This window comes from Alosa pseudoharengus, unplaced genomic scaffold (assembly GCF_046254945.1).
Source record: "Alosa pseudoharengus isolate Yale_2024_CS ecotype anadromous, Long Island Sound unplaced genomic scaffold, YU_APseudo_1.1 YU_APseudo_1.1_scf_5, whole genome shotgun sequence".
NCBI classification, from domain to species: Eukaryota; Metazoa; Chordata; class Actinopteri; order Clupeiformes; family Clupeidae; genus Alosa; species Alosa pseudoharengus.
Window position 1 is genome coordinate 37,688,561 of NW_027468837.1, and position 16,984 is coordinate 37,705,544.

Sequence of the window (16,984 nt, forward strand, 5' to 3'; positions counted from 1 at the left end):
TTTGGTCAATTTTCTGTTAAAAGATGTCCTTAAGCAGGGATGCGCTCAGCCCCGACAAGACTTTGCGAAACGTCTGTTTCAACAGAACAGTGGTGCACTAAACACTCTTTTGTTTCTCTGTTTCAGCTGAGAAGGCCGTTCTGTATACACATAGTGTCCGACACCTCTGGCTCGTCCATCAAACAATTGTTAAAAACACCTCAAAGCAGATGAAAAGGAAACACTGGCGCACATGGACGTTTAATTAAAAAGATGCACTAGATGAAGATGTTATCGTACATCGAAACCTTGTCTTTATTCACCTTTTTAAATAAACAAGAATTTGTGCGCTTCAGTGTTTTACTTTTCTTATACATGTCCAGTCCAATCCTGAGAAGCACCGGCTATTTCTCAGAGACACGGAGGAACCACTATCATAACCGATACCTAGATAGATAGATAGATAGATACTTTATTGATCCCCAGGGGAAATTCAAGCCTCAAAGCCGTTTTGACCAAACTGGTCGTTCAACCCAGAAACTGTAGCAAAACGATGCAAAACATTTCGAGATTAAATGTACTCTAGGAAACTGAGCCTCAAGCCCCCATTGGCCTGTGGAGGGTTTTCCACAATTTCCATTGGCTAGAGGCAGGGTCTTACACTGTTCCCATTGGCTAAAGGCAGGGTCTTGCACTGTCCCCATAGAGCTAGAGGTAGGATCCTGCACTCTTCCCATTGGTCAGTGGTAGAGTCTTAAAAGGTCACCTTTAGTTTTGGTATTATTATAGCCTTAAAGGTTCATAGGGCCGATGCTTAGGCCAAGGCCGTAGCCATGATGTCAACATTGGGGGTGACCAAATCTGTGGTGCGGTGTGAATTTCAATAACAGAATTTCAATTCACATTTCCTGCCATGCAAAAATATTATTAAAATCACAAACAAGTCATTAGTTAAGTCAGTCAATTAGGATATACCAAACTTTTGACGGACATAGGCACGGATGGATTATGAACCTCTTGGCATACAGTAGATGCAAAAAAAAACCTCCCCTGTTAAGATAGGGGTGCCCGGGGGCATACTTCCCCGGAAGACTTAAAAAAAATGACCCTTTATATTATGACGACTTGTGAGTTTTGTGGAAATAGAAGAGAAGGGCGGAGAAGCAACTTCACACAGTCTTAGGCTTCAGGGCCCCCTGAGCTCTTGGGCCCAGTAGGTCCATTCAATAATCCATCCCTGGATATAGACCTGTGGTATGACTCCATTTGTCTCCAAAATGTATATTTTAAAAGAAAATACAAACTAGAGTATCTTTGATAACCTCTATATTACACTGAATGCTTACTCATAGGTTTGGACCTATAGCCCAATAATATTTTGTATTTTAATTTTATTATTCTGGCAGCTAATCACACAATTTTAAGGTAGTTTGAAAGGGATGGGATTCAATATAGGCTACTAAGACAGGTCCCTCTTCTGTCTGACTCACCTCAAGTTACCCTATGCATTATAGGCTGGTTTCTGACAGAAATTACGTTTTGTGTTAACATGTAGAAACACAGCCTTTATTTGGTGACTGGAGGTGGAAATTCCTTTCTTTGGTTATTGTCCGCGATTCACATTAACTGTAGGCTATCACCGCCATTGTAAAAGTTTTTTCAACTTTTGTGCCGTCGCCACATTTGAGTGCTACGTTTTGCCTGCGTGGATGCGCGATTGAGTACGAATCTAAATGTAACATGCAAGATGCAACAACCATTTCTAAGAGGCTTATAAACCGGTTCATTTCTGACATTACTACTAGCATATGAATGCATTATTTATGTTGTAAGACATGTGAAAGAAATGAATGACACAGGCACGCACAAATTCAAATAAAAGGACACTTTCGCTTTTTCACTTTCGCTATCATTGCGAGAAAATAGGCTACAATATGGAATTGCTTCAATATATATATATAAGCTTTATTTGTATAGCACCTTTCATACACAGAATGCAGCTCAAAGTGCTTTACATTTGAAGCATGTAACAAAATAATAGTCAGTCAGTCATTATCAATCACATTTCTTCATTGCTGGGGCCGTTTATGATCGATCCACTCAGCAACATATCAAAAATATAGAAAATGACATGTCATAAGACTGGCAGCCTTAACCCTCTTACCCCCCACAAGCACGCCATATGGCAACTGTGGCAAGGAAAAACTCCCATATTCCAGGAAGAAACCTTGAGCAGAACCTGACTTAATAGGGGGAGCCCATCTGCTTCTGGCTGGCTGCGCCCTCCAATAGCAGCAGATGTAGAATAATCTGAAAAAGTAGTCTACAGGATAAGACGAGTTAACTAAAAGCTTTCCTGTACAGGTATGTTTTCAGATCTTTTTTAAAAATATTTACTGAACTCGCCTGCTTGATGTACAGAGGCAGGGTGTTCCATAGTTTGGGGGCATAATGGATAAAAGCAGCTTCTCCACTTTGTTTGTGGAGCACTTTGGGTACGATTAAAAGATTAGAATTGGATGATCTAAGTTTCCTTTGTGGTTGATAAGATATTAAAAGCTCAGAGATATATGAAGGTGCTGTGCCATTCAGAGCTTTGTAAGTAATTAACATAACCTTAAAATCAATTCTATAGGAAATAGGGAGCCAGTGCAGTTCAGCCAACACAGGGGTGATGTGTTCTCTCTTCTTAGTCTTAGTTAAAAGTCTAGCCGCAGAGTTCTGTATGAGTGCCAATTTCTTTAGATGTTTTTTGGGAAGACCAGTGAAAAGTGCATTGCAGTAGTCTAACCTGCTAGTGATAAAGGCGTGAATTAGTTTTTCTGCATCTTGTTGAGTTAAAAAGGGCCGCACTTTGGCAATGTTTCTCAAGTGGAAATAGGCTGTTTGAGTAACTTTACTGATATGGGGCTTAAAACTTAACTCTGCATCTAAGATGACACCGAGGCTTGTTACTTTTGGTTTGACCTGGTGTGCCAAGTTCCCCAGATTACTAAGAACAATATCTCGCTTTAGTTTTGGTCCCACCGAAAGTACCTCTGTTTTGTCATCATTTAGTTTCAGAAAATTTTTGCTCATCCACTGATTAATGGAGGTTAGGCATGCAGTGAGGGAGCAAAGGCCATCTGGGTTAGTTGGCTCCACAGAAATATACAATTGGGTATCATCTGCGTAGCTATGGAAGTTTACATTATGCTGACTTATGACATTTCCCAATGGAAGCATATATAGGGAAAATAGCAGGGGACCAAGGCAGCTCCCCTGGGCCACACCAAAAGGCAAGTCATGTTTTTCAGATACATGATCTCCTAGACTGATATAAAAATCTCTGCCAGTAATGTAGGTTTGAAACCAGTTTAGAGCATTATCAGAGAGACCCACCCACTTCGCAAGGCGGTGAATTAGGATGCTATGATCAATGGTGTCAAATGCCGCAAGTTCCCTTTGAGTCTGATCAGCTTCAAAAATGAATGGGGTTTCTTTAGACAGTGCTGCACCTTTCCAACAAGTTTTGTGAGAATTGTACCGGTATCTTTTGCGATATTGTTGACAGCCCGCACTGCAGCAGGGTGCAGGAAGCTTTTGATAGCGCACGCCTCAAACGATAAACGCAAAACCTCCAGGACAAACCACTCACAGTGTAGGCTACTCTCTCTGAAACCATCAACAGGTCACTAATTTGTGCGTTATTTACGTTTGATTGCATTTCAGATGGCGGGACTTGTTGGTTTCCTGTAATAGCCTATAGCGTTTTTTTCTTTCTTTATTTTTCTATGTCCGAATATTGGGGGGGACATTTTGGTCACGTCTGAATATTGGGGGGGACACGTCCCCCCCAAAGTCTATGGTGACTACGGCCCTGGCTTAGGCCAGTATTGTGTGGTGGCTGAGAGTTGTAGACTGCCCGTGTAGGCGACACCAGTCCATCACAGGTAACCCAAAGGCCAAGTTGGCTTTGGTATCAGGGACGCATAAAAACACAACTTTTAAGGCCTTTGCACACAGAACCTGTGTTTTTTGTCCAAAATTATCACACAATTGAAACGTCTAATGACCTCACGCAGTATTAATCACATTTTCACACTGACTCAAAAATGAAGTCCAGTTTACATGCTGGTTGTTGGTGTTACACACTTACTTTGAATAGGGAAAACGAACGCACACCGATAGTTGAGGTTTTCTTGAGGTGCTGGGGCCCATTGCACAAAACTAGGATAAGGGATTAAGCCGGGATATCTTGGTTATCCTGGCTCAATTTATCTGTGATCCGGTTGCACAAAAGCGGGATAGGGGGCAGCAGGATATGTTATGGTATAAGTCACCATGGCGATTTATTCTGTGGAGTTAGCCTGCTCCAGACCAGGCTATGTTCCAGGATCTATTTAATCTCATCCCTTATCTCAGTCAGCAGTCACCACAAACGGAAACCAATAGTTATTCCACTGCCCACTACACATTGTTATCACATATAAATAGACCCACTGTCATTATTTAAACATTTGTGATCATTAATTAACTTTTACATATCGCCATTACCGACCTGTCATGCGACAATGTGACATCACAGGAGCACCGTAACCATTTCGCCCATGGTGGTCGCGACACTAGTTGCAACATTCTCCTAAACAGAGGTGTTGCTGTTGTGAAAAGGCTATCGCTACCTACTTTACACCGTAGAAGAAGCAATGATGCCGCTCTAGTTGCCATGGTGAATCTGTGATCGGTGGCGGGGTCTATTTGAGGGAGCTGTGAGCGCGCACATATCCAGGATAGGTTTCACCTGGCTTGATGAATCCGTGTTTGCTCATCCTGGCTTGGTCTTTGTGCAACCAATTAAGCCTGTACGAACGCTCGTTTTGGATTCATTGAGCGCAGCTCAGTAACTTATCCCGGATGTCTTAATTCTGCTTTTGTGCAACGGGCCCCTGGTCACGGGATACGTAATGTAATGAACAGAAGGAAGCCGCACATTCTAGCAGCTCATATGCCAAAAGTTTAATACAAAAAACAACATTTCGGCCTATGGCCTTTCTCAAGTCTTTTTGTATTACAGTTTTTTTCAATTGCTAACAAGTGCTTACCCATACTTCAGATACTTTTTCTAAACTCTTAACACAGACTCGCACCTACAAAACACAATTGGCCAAATGGATAATTTTCTTCTCAAAAACACATTTTGTTAAATATATACTAACTCTTCATTTCAAAACAGAACACATATTTCTGCGCACACTAACTTTACCAAAACACTGGAAATCTGACTCAAAATGAAATTATTCTGTCAAAGAATAACACTTGTTTTCACTTCACAAGGTACATGCAGTCAATCAAAGTACACCTGTGGGGTATACTACGAAGCACGTTAGACATATCTAGGCTATGTAAACATAGCGAGGCTTGACAAAGCCTTGACTCAGGGGTACGTTAAGTGATACTACGATAGTAGTTATGTGATATATTTGTCAAACTAGGCTTTCAGCTCAGATCTGTGCGCGTTCTCGGTGTTGGGATGATGTTGGTCAATCGTGAAACGTGGAGACGCACAAGACCGCCTCTATTTAAAAACAATTACTTCCGCATTCATGAGCGATAGCTTAATCTACACTGCGGTCATTTTTTTTGTCTAACCAATAACATCAAATAAATCAATTGTCATCAGTTGTTGTATGGTATACACGTCCATAGTGGGATATTTGCACGCACCGCCCTATTAAAGCGCATTCAAGATCCAAAATGTTAGTAGAGGCGGAGCTCCACCTGTAAGATATATGACAGAATCCTACACGTGAGATAACTTCGTTTTTAAGACAATTGATTGGTCAGCGGGCGGTAGATTACACGATTTGAGCTATAACTTAGCACATAACCTCCTCCCGACCAGGTTTGGTTGACAGCATAAGTTACCATGGTGATATAGCGACACTAAAACAGATCCACTTTCATGTCACAGCATACCCTGGCTTTGAGCGCAACATACCTCGCTAACCCACTAATCGAGATTCGTAGTACACCCCACTGGGGCCTATTGCACAAAACTAGGATAAGGGATTAAGCCAGGATATCTTGGTTATCCTGGCTCAATTTATCCGTGATCCAGTTGCACAAAAGCTGGATAGGGGGCAGCAGGATATGTTATGGTATAAATCACCATGGCGATTTATTCTGTGGAGCTAGCCTGCTCCAGACCAGGCTAAATTCCAGGATCTATTTAATCTCATCCCTTATCTCAGTCAGCAGTCACCACAAACGGAAACCAATAGTTATTCCACTGCCCACTACACATTGTTATCACATATAACTAGACCCACTGTCATTATTTAAACGTTTGTGATCATTAATTAACTTTTACATATCGCCATAGACCTCTCCAGAATAAGTCCCGCCTCCTAACTTCCGTATCCATCCAACCTTCGGTCGTCAAATGTCTATGGGAAATAACATGGCGTTTTGAAAGATCGTACCTGTCAAACTCTGTAGGTGTCTGTGCCGTTTAAGTAGTATAGTCTATAGTATACTACTTAAACGGCACTGACAATCAAAAAATCCAGTGGAAACTAGATGGCAGAAGTGTGTAGGCCAATCTGCCCACCAGCTTTTTCTACTTCGCTACCTACAGATGTTTTACCGGTATGATATTTCGAAACGCCATGTTATTTCCCATAGACAATCGACGGCAGGAAGTTGGATGGATACGGAAGTTACGGAGGCGGGACTTATTCTGGAGAGGTCTATTCCCGACCTGTCATGTGACAATGTGACGTCACGGGAGTGCCTAACCATTTCGTGCGTGGTGGTCGCGGCACTAGTTGCAATATTCTCCTAAACAGAGGTGTTGCTATTTGTTGCTGTTGTGAAAAAAGCTATCGCTACCTACTTCACACCGTAGAATAAGCAATGAAGCCGCTCTAGTTGCCATGGTGAATCAGTGAATCTGTGATCGGTGTCGGGGTCTATTTGAGGGAGCCGTGAGCGCACACTTATCCAGGATAGGTTTCACCTGGCTTGATGAATCCGTGTCTGCTCATCCTGGCTTGCTCGTTGTGAAATCAATTAAGCCTGTACGCTCTTGTTTTGGATTCATTGAGTGCAGCTCAGTAACTTATCCCGGATGTCTTAATTCTGTTTTTGTGCAATAGGCCCCAGGTTTCAAAATACTGGCTATTGTTGACATTACAAAAACTGCATAGACGTTCATGTTTCAGTTTTAAAGGTATTTGCATGCAAAACATGCTCTATCCTCAGTTTTTAATTTAAATGTCTTGGTTGGGAACTGTATGTCCACATGTAATGTTCACATTCAAAAGCATTCCAGTAAAAAGCAAATAAGTTTTTTCCCTTTACTGTTTACTACAGGAGGTACAATAGAAATACTGCTTACAGTATGATAGAACAGAAAAAGTTTTACAGTATTGCTTACAGTGAACAAAATATGAAACACACAAGAGCATTCTGAACAAAAAACAACAGCAAAAAGCCCAGATAAAAGGGGGGGGGGGGGGACTAAAAAAAGCACAAAATTACTGTATCTAATCTCTGCGATCTTCAGAGTTAGGCCACATGTTTTCATCAACATCGCATCTGATATTATCCAAGGCGATGCACCTGAGATAAAACCATTTGGTAGAAGAAGCAGAGGTTTTGATAGTGTATCTAAGGATTGGAATATTGTGTTTGCTATTGTGGGATGTTGTGTGTTATTTTATGTTATTCTATATCTATATACTGTATATATATATATATATATATATATATATAAAATATTTTCCTCTGCATCAGTTAAATAAATCAAAATAGAACTTAACCTGTGTTTTCGGTAGGCATTTACCGCAGTGTGCGTGTGCATGCGTGTGCATCCTTGTAAGAAAGGGTATTTCAAAAAATAGGGAAGTTCTAGTGAGAGACCTCACCAGCCTAGTAAAAAGAAAGTCAAACACATGGCCCCATTTCTTCAAATATCCCATGCCAGCGTAGCCCATGGACTGGAGTTTACAAACCGTACAGGCTCTCCATAGGCACGTGTCAGAGTGCGAGTCCAAATTGACTACTACACACTGCATGAGTTTGTGTTCAGAGCAAATGATGCATTTTGCCTGAATGTTTTCTCAGTTCCGCTCCACAAAGGCACAAAGTGCTGAGTAATCAGGGCATCCTCCTGTTCAGTTCACCAAAATCCCAGGAACCCACAACTGCTTATCCAGTATGGGGTGGGCTTTAAACTGACGATTTTGTACACAACTAATGAGTACAATGATAGCGTCACTATTACACAACTTGGACGTGAAGTTCTTTTGAAATTGAGTGAACAACTGCATTTAAAAACCTTCTGAAAGGATTCGGTTGGTGTTTAATGCACCATCCGAAGTTAAATTTGACTGCTGTTTACGGTTCTTGGAAATTGAGTATGAGCTGCCAATTCTCAGTTTCAAATTGCTTTGGTGACAGTTATGCATTATGTTCAAAATATTTAAAAAAAGACCAGATGACGCTGACAGCAGTGGTTTCTTGTGGGTTCTTAGCTTGTCTGCAGGCCTTGAGCAGTGCAATGCAGAGGTCAGTGCTGCGTGGTCATGCAGTCAAACGATGTTGCATCAAAAGACAGGAAGCGGGGGACGGTTCAGAGGAAACCGAGACGAGAGTGTGGCCACCTCAGTGGTGCAATCCCTCGGACAGGAGGAAGATGTGGGTGATGGGGGCGGGCTGGGTGTGTGGGTATCTTTAGTGAAAAAAAAAGTGCAAAGGTCAGTACTGCACAGGGGTGTCTAGGGGGAGGCCCTGCCCCCCCTGAGAAATTATCTGCAACGGGCGAAAAAATGCAAAATGCACACCCATTCTTCGCTGTTGGATTGCTCGCAAAGTCCTAATCAGAGCCGGACAGTAACGGAGTATATTTACTTGAGTACAGTACTTGAGTACAGTTTTGAGGGATCTGTACTTTACTCGAGTATCATTTTTGGGGAGTACTCATGACTTTACTCAAGTACATTTGAGAGGCAAATATTGTACTCTTTACTCCACTACATTTCTATCCATAACCGTGAGTACCCGTCACTTCTTCTAAAAAAAAAAGGAAAAAAGAAAAATCTCGGAAACCCTCAATTTGTTGTTTCCCTCTCAAACGTGATTGGATTGTGCAGGCGCCTACTGATTTTCCGCCAAAGTCAACTCCATGGTCAGATTTAGATAAGAGACGAAGCCATGGACGAAACAATGGATGAAGACGCAGCAGGTCCATCCCGGGAATTGTGCCAACCCGTTATTTTGTCAGCGGAAGACACGAAACGGTAGCAAAATCATTTTTAAAGATTCGTTGTGTTAGGTTTCTTTTCTCGTTTTGGCAAGTAGCCGTGTAATAAGTGGGATAATGTATTGTCCGCTAGTAATTATCAGAAAATAAGTCCCTTCAGGTCGAAGCAAAACCCCTCCACTGCGCGTCGGGGTTCTGTTCTCCCTGTCGCGACTTATTTTCTGATAATTACCGGCGGACAATACATTATCCCTTACTAATTACATAAAACAATGAAATGCATTCACATATTCATGCATTATTCCTATTTCCCACTAGCCTAAAACCATGACTGAAGCCTTATTACTCTCACGTTCTTAAAGTTACAGGCACTCAATTTGACCTACACACTATAGCATACAGTGTACTGACATTAAAGATAAATGTAAGTCAATGACAATCGTGTAAAATGTAAGTCAATATGATCAAAAATCAATATGAAATACTGATTACTATGTATTTAGCTGATAATTACGCAGCTCATAAATGAAATGTATGAAATACAAACATATGATATGAAGCCACCTTTTTACTGAGTGTGTAATGTGTATGATCTCCACTGGTGTGGTGGGGGGCTCCCAAATCAAATTAACATTCTTGACTTATTATCAATATCAAAACAATTGTGACAAACTAAAATTAGATAGATAGATAGATAGCCTACAGAACATCTATGATTCTGTAAATAACTATTATTATGACCGCCGCTAGCAAAGCTAGCGAAGCGGTCATATAGGGATTGTCAAAGTTTTTTTTTTTTTTTTTTTTTTTTTTTTTTTTTTTTTTTTTTCCCGTCATCTACTTCCTGAAATTTTGGTCAACGATACCTGGGGCACCGAAACACCGGGGCACATGAAATTTGGTGGGTATGTAGCCCCACTAGACTTTTACGGAAAAATTTCGTTTGGTCCCCGGGGGCCACTCCCCCTCCGCGCTGGGCCCCCCGAAACCCAAAAAATGCAGTTTTTCCTAAATAACTACCTGAACCGTGGCACCGAGGATGAAGAAATTTTTATGGTATGTTGGTCTCAAGGGCCCACATCAACTTAGCCCATAATCACTCATTTGTGATTTGCACCCCCCCGGTAAAAAATGAAAATGCAATATCATTCTGCTTTAATCGCCCCTCTCTTCAGTAAAGACGTTCAGAACTGCACCAAATTTTATGTGTATGATTAACCTGACATTCTCTGGGGGTATGCCAAGTTTCGTAGAATTTCATCCATGGGGGGGTCTAAAAAATTAAGTTATGTGTACATTTAGTGACTCTACACTCATTGGCCTGTAGATGGTGGTGCACACATATACACATGCACACACACACACAGGCACCCACATACTATCTGTATTAGAACGGCTGATACATAATTACAAATTCAGTAGGATTAAAAGAAAGCCAAAATAAATATTCATCATCATCATCATGGCTGCATTTCCAGTATTGGCGATAAGTAGTCGTTTGTCCACTAGATGGCGCATCGTTGCAGTGAGACGTAATTTTGTTGGAAGTTAATCTAAAGTGGGTTAGAAAGACACTATGCTTCCTATAAGGACAAGACTGTAGGCTACAGTAGTTTACCGCAGAGAACGTCTAAGGGTAGGATGATTTCTGCATGAAATGTAATTCCCATTTCCTCTTGAAGCCGAAATAAATCTGAGAATGTTTATCGGACATGCTTGTTTTTTACTGCAGGTAGGCTACGTTAATCCTATCAATAGCAGAACGTAGGTAAAATAATGTTACCGTTAGCATGGTTGAGTGATGGAGGCCAATTTGATTATTGATGTATTTGTAGAAAACCATAAATGCGTTTATAGGCTACCAAGCAAATCGATAACAGCACTAATTGTATCTTTCGACTGTCATCTCATTTGCTTATGACCATAACCTAGGCTACTAACAGGAGCTAAGTGAGTTAGCCACAACACGTTCGCTACGTGATGGTTTTTTAATGGAAAATATATAGGCCTAGGCTACCTGAAAGATAACCTGTCTATGATCCCGTGATGATCTACATCTCCATTTAAACCAGATGTTTTAGAGCGCACGTTGAGATGTATTCAGGGCAGGGCTGTACCTACACATATTTGTTGCACGTGCTACAAAAATCATTCTTTGCGATGGATGATTTAATACCAACGTTACACCGGTCAGATACAGTTTTGCCTATGGCTATTCCGTGAGACTGAGGCGCTTTTTGTTTGTTCGAAGTGCGTGTTTAGGGTGTGAGAGGGGAGTCGATGTGCTTTGATTCCAGCTTGGTAGTTGTAGTCTATGCGATTAAAAAACACGTGTGTGTGAAGTATCCAAACAATGATAACGCTTTCATTATGGCTGCTTTAGCCACAGACCTTGAGTTACTGTACAGTGGGTTGGGTTCCATTTAGAAGTGTCCACTTCATTCGCCCTTTCCGTGATTCACAGCTACGTGAAATGTATTACTACTGATATGCAAAACTATTAACTTTTCGCCAAGAGGTGGCAGCTTGATACTGTAAGGTGTAAGCCATTGGTTCCAACGGATATTTTATTTGGGTCGCCAGCATAGCCTGGTGACAATTTGTGTTGTGTAATAGGCCTAGCATAGGGCCTACCTTATATAGCTTATAGTTTGTTAACAGTCACGGTTTTGTCATGCAATGTCTATGCATTTTTGCATTTAGAATAGCTCTAAAACCGGGGGGCGAACACGTCGCAGGGGGGGCGCCAGTGCGTGGATATCTCAATCGCAAAATTAAACAATATTTCTATCGGGCGCCTACCATGGACTAGGCTGGGTGAAAATCAAAAGATTGCGTCAAAAGATTGAGCTTAACCATGGACCTCATGGTTGCAAAATACAAGGGAACATGAATCAGCATATTATTTGCACAAACAATAACGGAGAGTAGCTCTTCAACTTTGCCCGTTAAAATGTGTATGAACAGTCTCGCAACGCATTTCATGAAGGCCCTTTTGGACATGTCAGTTATTTGCACCACTGGGTAAAACGGGATTTTGTTTTAGACTACTGGTATTTAATTTGTCCATTGACAATAAAGCTGAATATAATTTGAACTAGATGACTAAACCTATGCATATGTAGAAGAAGAAACATTCACAAAAATCCATGACATGACCTCTCTTCTTGATAGCTGTTGAAAACTGACAGGGATTGTTTTAGTTTAATAATAAATAAATAAATACATTATGCTGCTACCTTCTGCTTTTCCCAAATACAATGTAGCCTACAGGTGTACCTTTCATCAGTCCAGTTGCAATGGATGGACTATGATGAACTGCCCTACTTGTGATTGTTTAGAGATTTTAAAGGTTTTATAACAATGTTACAGATTTTTTGGCCCAGAAACAAATCTATTCACCTTTGCAGCGCCAGTAGGCTACTTTGTGTGCGGAATGTGTGCAAACACACATTCCAAACAAGCATACACAAAAGTTTCAAGAGTGGGGGATGGAGTAGAAGATGGAGACAAATTCATTAATATGATTTATTTTCGCGGAATGGATGTGCAGGACTGAGCGGCGGTCATATTTTGTACCGCTACGCGGTACATCTAGTTGTATTGGATTTGAGTTGTATCGGTCTACAACACCACTACAAATTGCACTGGGAAACCCATACTGTTATATTTTATTCACCTGGTTTAACAACTACCACATGTTTATATAGCCTATAGTCTAGGGCCTAGGTTATGGGCCCTGTGTGTCTGCCAAGGGACCTGCACTAAAAGATTGTGCTGATACCTTTTTCGCCCATTTTTGTTGCCCCCCCCAAAGATGACATCTTTGGTACTGCAGGGCCATACAGTCGAACGATGCTGCATCATTAATTTCTGATGCGTTAAAAGCAGAGAACTGACAGGAAGCGGTGGACGGTTCATAGGAAGACTGGAACTGCTCCGTCAACCCCAGACGTTTTGTTATCTTGCAGAGTGAAGCCTGTGCGAGCACCTTAGCGAGGGTGTGGGCCACCTCAGTGGTGGAATCCCTCGGACAGGAGGAAGATGTGGTGGTGAGGGCGGGCTGGGTGTGTGGGTATCTTTAGTGAATGAAAAAAAAAATGTTTCATTGTTTTTTCTTTCTTTTGCTCGCTTGTTATGTACTGTTGTGTGCGCGGAAACAAGTTCAACCCACCATCAACCACATGTGCATCCTAATTCTGCTGTGGCGTTTGATGTGGGGGGCGTCGAGGATGACACTTCACCGGGGCTCTGATTTCTCCTCAACGCACGCGGCTATCTAGAACTTTTAGCCCCACCGTTTTGTCTTTGATAAATTTCATTGTGCTGACGTTTGCTTCACCAGTTCGTATAGTGGGAAAACAAACAGCATGAATGATTTATTCTGCACCACACACAGTTGACAGCATACTAAGTAATCTCAGGAGCATATAGCACATGAATGAGTTAGTATTCTACGCTGTGGTGGTAATGGCTCTAGTGACACATTTTGTGCACACACATATTATCAGTCAGTAGGCCTAGGCACCTTATGATGCCTTATAAACAGCCTGAATTAGCATTTCCTTGACAACGTGTCAATTGTATTCATTTTGCAGACATTTTTTATCCAAAGCGACTTACAGAAGAGAATAACATTGAAGCTACAGTGCAGAGGAGACCTTAGGTTGGAATTGCTACTGCATCAGTCAATACTATTACTAGAGGAAAAGAGTGCATCAGTCAATACTATTACTAGAGGAAAAGAGTGTCTACATTAGAAGTACTGGTCAAGTGTGATTGGAGGAGAAAGTGGTAGAAGGAGGAGGGAAGTGCATGGCAGTGTGTGTTATGCATGGTAGTGTGTGTTATGCATGGCAGTGTGTGTTGTGCATGGAAGTGTGTGTTAGGCATGGTAGTGTGTGTTATGCATGGAAGTGTGTGTTATGCATGGTAGTGTGTGTTATGCATAGAAGTGTGTGTTATGCATGGTATTGTGTGTTATGCATGGTAGTGTGTGTTATGCATGGTAGTGTGTGTTATGCATGGCAAGTGTGTGTTAGGCATGGTAGTGTAAGTGTGTGTTAGGCATGGTAAGTGTGTGTTATGCATGGTAAGTGTGTGTTAGGCATGGTGTTTGTTGTTATGCATGGTAAGTGTGTGTTAGGCATGGCAAGTGTTTGTTATGCGTGGTAATTGTGTTGGCATGGTAAGTGTGTTGGCTTTCAGCTTTAGTTAGCTAGTCGAGTACAAGATAAGGAGCTGCTGGTTAACCCTTCCTGCCAGTCAATGCAACACGTTCTGCAGCTTGAAATATGCCATCTCATCTGCAGGGCCAGTGGCGGAGTGAGAAAGCCCAACTTGTCCACAAAGCATGTTGTATTGTGACAGTAACCAGAAAAAAAAAACTGCAGCTGTGGTTTCTTTTGCTAAGTACAATATTGCCTGGGTGTGGTTGTCTTTACTGTAAATTGGAGAGGATTGATGTGCTGGTAAGTGCTCTATTTAGGTCAGTTTGAGGCCTGCATAGTCAGCATTTGCCAATCTTTTGTGAGATTGCATCACACCAGCTTGAACCCCCCCCCCCCCCTACAGCTGTTGGAGATAGTATTTGATGGAGATACACCTGAAGATCATGGATCATATCACATATATTTGATTTTCTCTGTTTTTACTATGGCTGTCTTCTAGCAGGTTTAAAGTTAGCTCAGTTCAAACAGAAACAACCCAAACAAAAAACAAATGTAGTACAAAAATAATTTATTATAAAACAACATTTATTTAACTTAACTTATTTTTCTTAAATTAAATTTCAATAAATTACAACTTTTACTCACAATAGATAATAGCATGTCACAGTGTGACAAAAAGACTTTCAAGTAATGGATTGATACAACCCGGCCATGATAAGTTCAATACTAGTTGGCTTACAATACAGAACACCCTTAAATAAATAAACAAACACATTCAATAAAAGTCCAGAGAAAGAAATCTCATAGTGTGGGGGGTTTGGAAAGAAGAGTAGATCCATGAGGGTGAGGGTCTGAGACGAGTCCTCAGGGAATAGGAAAGTGTAGATGTAGGCAACTCCTTAACAGTAGCCTAGCCTCAGTTGGTAGATCCTTCAAGACACTCCCGCCATTCAAAGTTACTTCAGGTCATCAACATCAATTGTTTCCTTCTCTTTGACACCAGATAATCTTCAATGTAGTTGAACAGCACATCAAGCTCTCCCATAGCTTTGTACATGCCTCTCTTTTCCATCTGGAGAGAACGGTTTCATTAATTAACTCCTGATGCCATAATTGATACTTCAATCAATTCAATCTACTGTGATCAATTCAATGTTTGGATGTTTTTTTTATTTGTGGTGTTACCTACCCCATTGTAAGATGTCACAATGTCTTTGATGTCAAATCGCTTCTTGCATGAGAAGTAGTTTTTCTGTTGAAGATTTTAAAAAAAATTGATCTAGGCTACTTTCTGACAGGTCGTTGGAGTTGAGCATCAGTTGCACAGTGGAGCATCAGCATCAGCAGCACAGTGGATTACACATAAGAATTTGACGTCTAACATGTAGCTCAGCTCATAGACTAACTAGGCTACCCTTCAATGACTCAATGTTGGAATATTCTCCAACACGTATGGACACAAAGAATGGCAAGAAGTTTAGGCTACTTCGTTTTTTCTAGGCTATGGTTTGATTAGGAGTGGCTGACTGATGACACAAACAGAACACTTTTGACTGCAATAGCCTACATAGGCTAATTAGTAGCCTACTGTATATATAACCCATTTTCAATGGTTATAGTACAAATAGGAACAATTACAACATTTAGCCTAATGGTATCCATGGTATGTGTAGCCTATGATAAAATGATCTAAGAACTTAAAACAAACTACTTACGCAAGTGAGAATTTCTCGTATTAGACCTCTGAATGTCTGTCCAATATTGTCGATGGATGATTTGAACTGCTCGTGTTTCGTGTCATTCATCGCTGCTGGCAGAACGGTGTCCTGGTAGAATCGCAGGACATCGTTGACAGCGTGGCATCCGTAAACGCTCTGCAGAGAGAGTGAGAAAATGATGAGTGTGTAGGCTACAATCAGCAGGTGCACGAAAGTTCACCCGAGCCCACACACGTCTTCAATTTCAGAACTGGAAATGAAGCATTACGGAGGCGATGGGAGCCTCCTCTGTTCAACGTCGAGAACACAGCGTAGCCTATCTTCAATGACAGGCGAAAATCGAGACGGGAAACTTGAGACAGGACTGGTTTATCGAGGCTACAACTCACCTTGAAGTTATGTTCTACTTCGTCATCCAGTAGCACAGAATTCAGATCATCATTGTCTTCCTGAAAAGAACATGAAAACGATGGTTGGTTTTTTGCATATTGCCACCGAAACATTCGCGTTTTGCTTTTCAGAAATGTCTTCGCAACAAATACAAATGACCGGCAATATTTCGCACTGTTGCGCCTCTCGGAAGTACTTACATAATATGATTTGATCCCTTGAAATGATGCTCGAAGGCTCTTTAATTTAACCGGAACGTTCTCCACAAAAAGACAGCATCTGTCCGTGCAGTCCGCCCTCTTACTAACCGTAGAACCACAGAGCACGAGCAGCAGAAGAGAGCCAAGGGCTAGGTTTGTGCTCAACATTGTAGAAGTTTGTCTTGTCTTCAGGTGCGTTGTTGAAGATCTCTTAATTCTGCTTGATAAGCTAATTATGATCTGTTGATTGAAAGTCTCAGGACACTGACTTTTCATGGGGCA

General features: G+C 41.4%; 1 protein-coding gene across 1 annotated transcript; it reads right to left on the reverse strand.

Annotated features, from left to right (window-relative positions):
• Nucleotides 1-15,030: 15,030 nt before the first annotated feature.
• il10 (interleukin 10) lies at nt 15,031-16,984 on the reverse strand. The gene is made up of 5 exons (XM_076267511.1): nt 16,703-16,984; nt 16,502-16,561; nt 16,110-16,268; nt 15,584-15,646; nt 15,031-15,466 (listed from the first exon to the last, which is right to left on the reverse strand). Exons 1-5 carry the CDS (start codon nt 16,976-16,978, stop codon nt 15,356-15,358), a joined length of 669 nt encoding a protein of 222 aa, XP_076123626.1. The 5' UTR covers nt 16,979-16,984; the 3' UTR covers nt 15,031-15,355.

What these genes read in the sequence shown, in the direction of transcription:
- il10 (XM_076267511.1), bottom strand. Translation starts at nt 16,978, where the DNA reads ATGAAAAGTCAGTGTCCTGAGACTTTCAATCAACAGATCATAATTAGC. An exon ending in AAGGGATCAAATCATATTAT is followed by an intron (nt 16,562 to 16,702) that starts GTAAGTACTTCC and finishes TGTTCTTTTCAG; the next exon opens with GAAGACAATGATGATCTGAA. An exon ending in AAGTAGAACATAACTTCAAG is followed by an intron (nt 16,269 to 16,501) that starts GTGAGTTGTAGC and finishes CTCTCTCTGCAG; the next exon opens with AGCGTTTACGGATGCCACGC.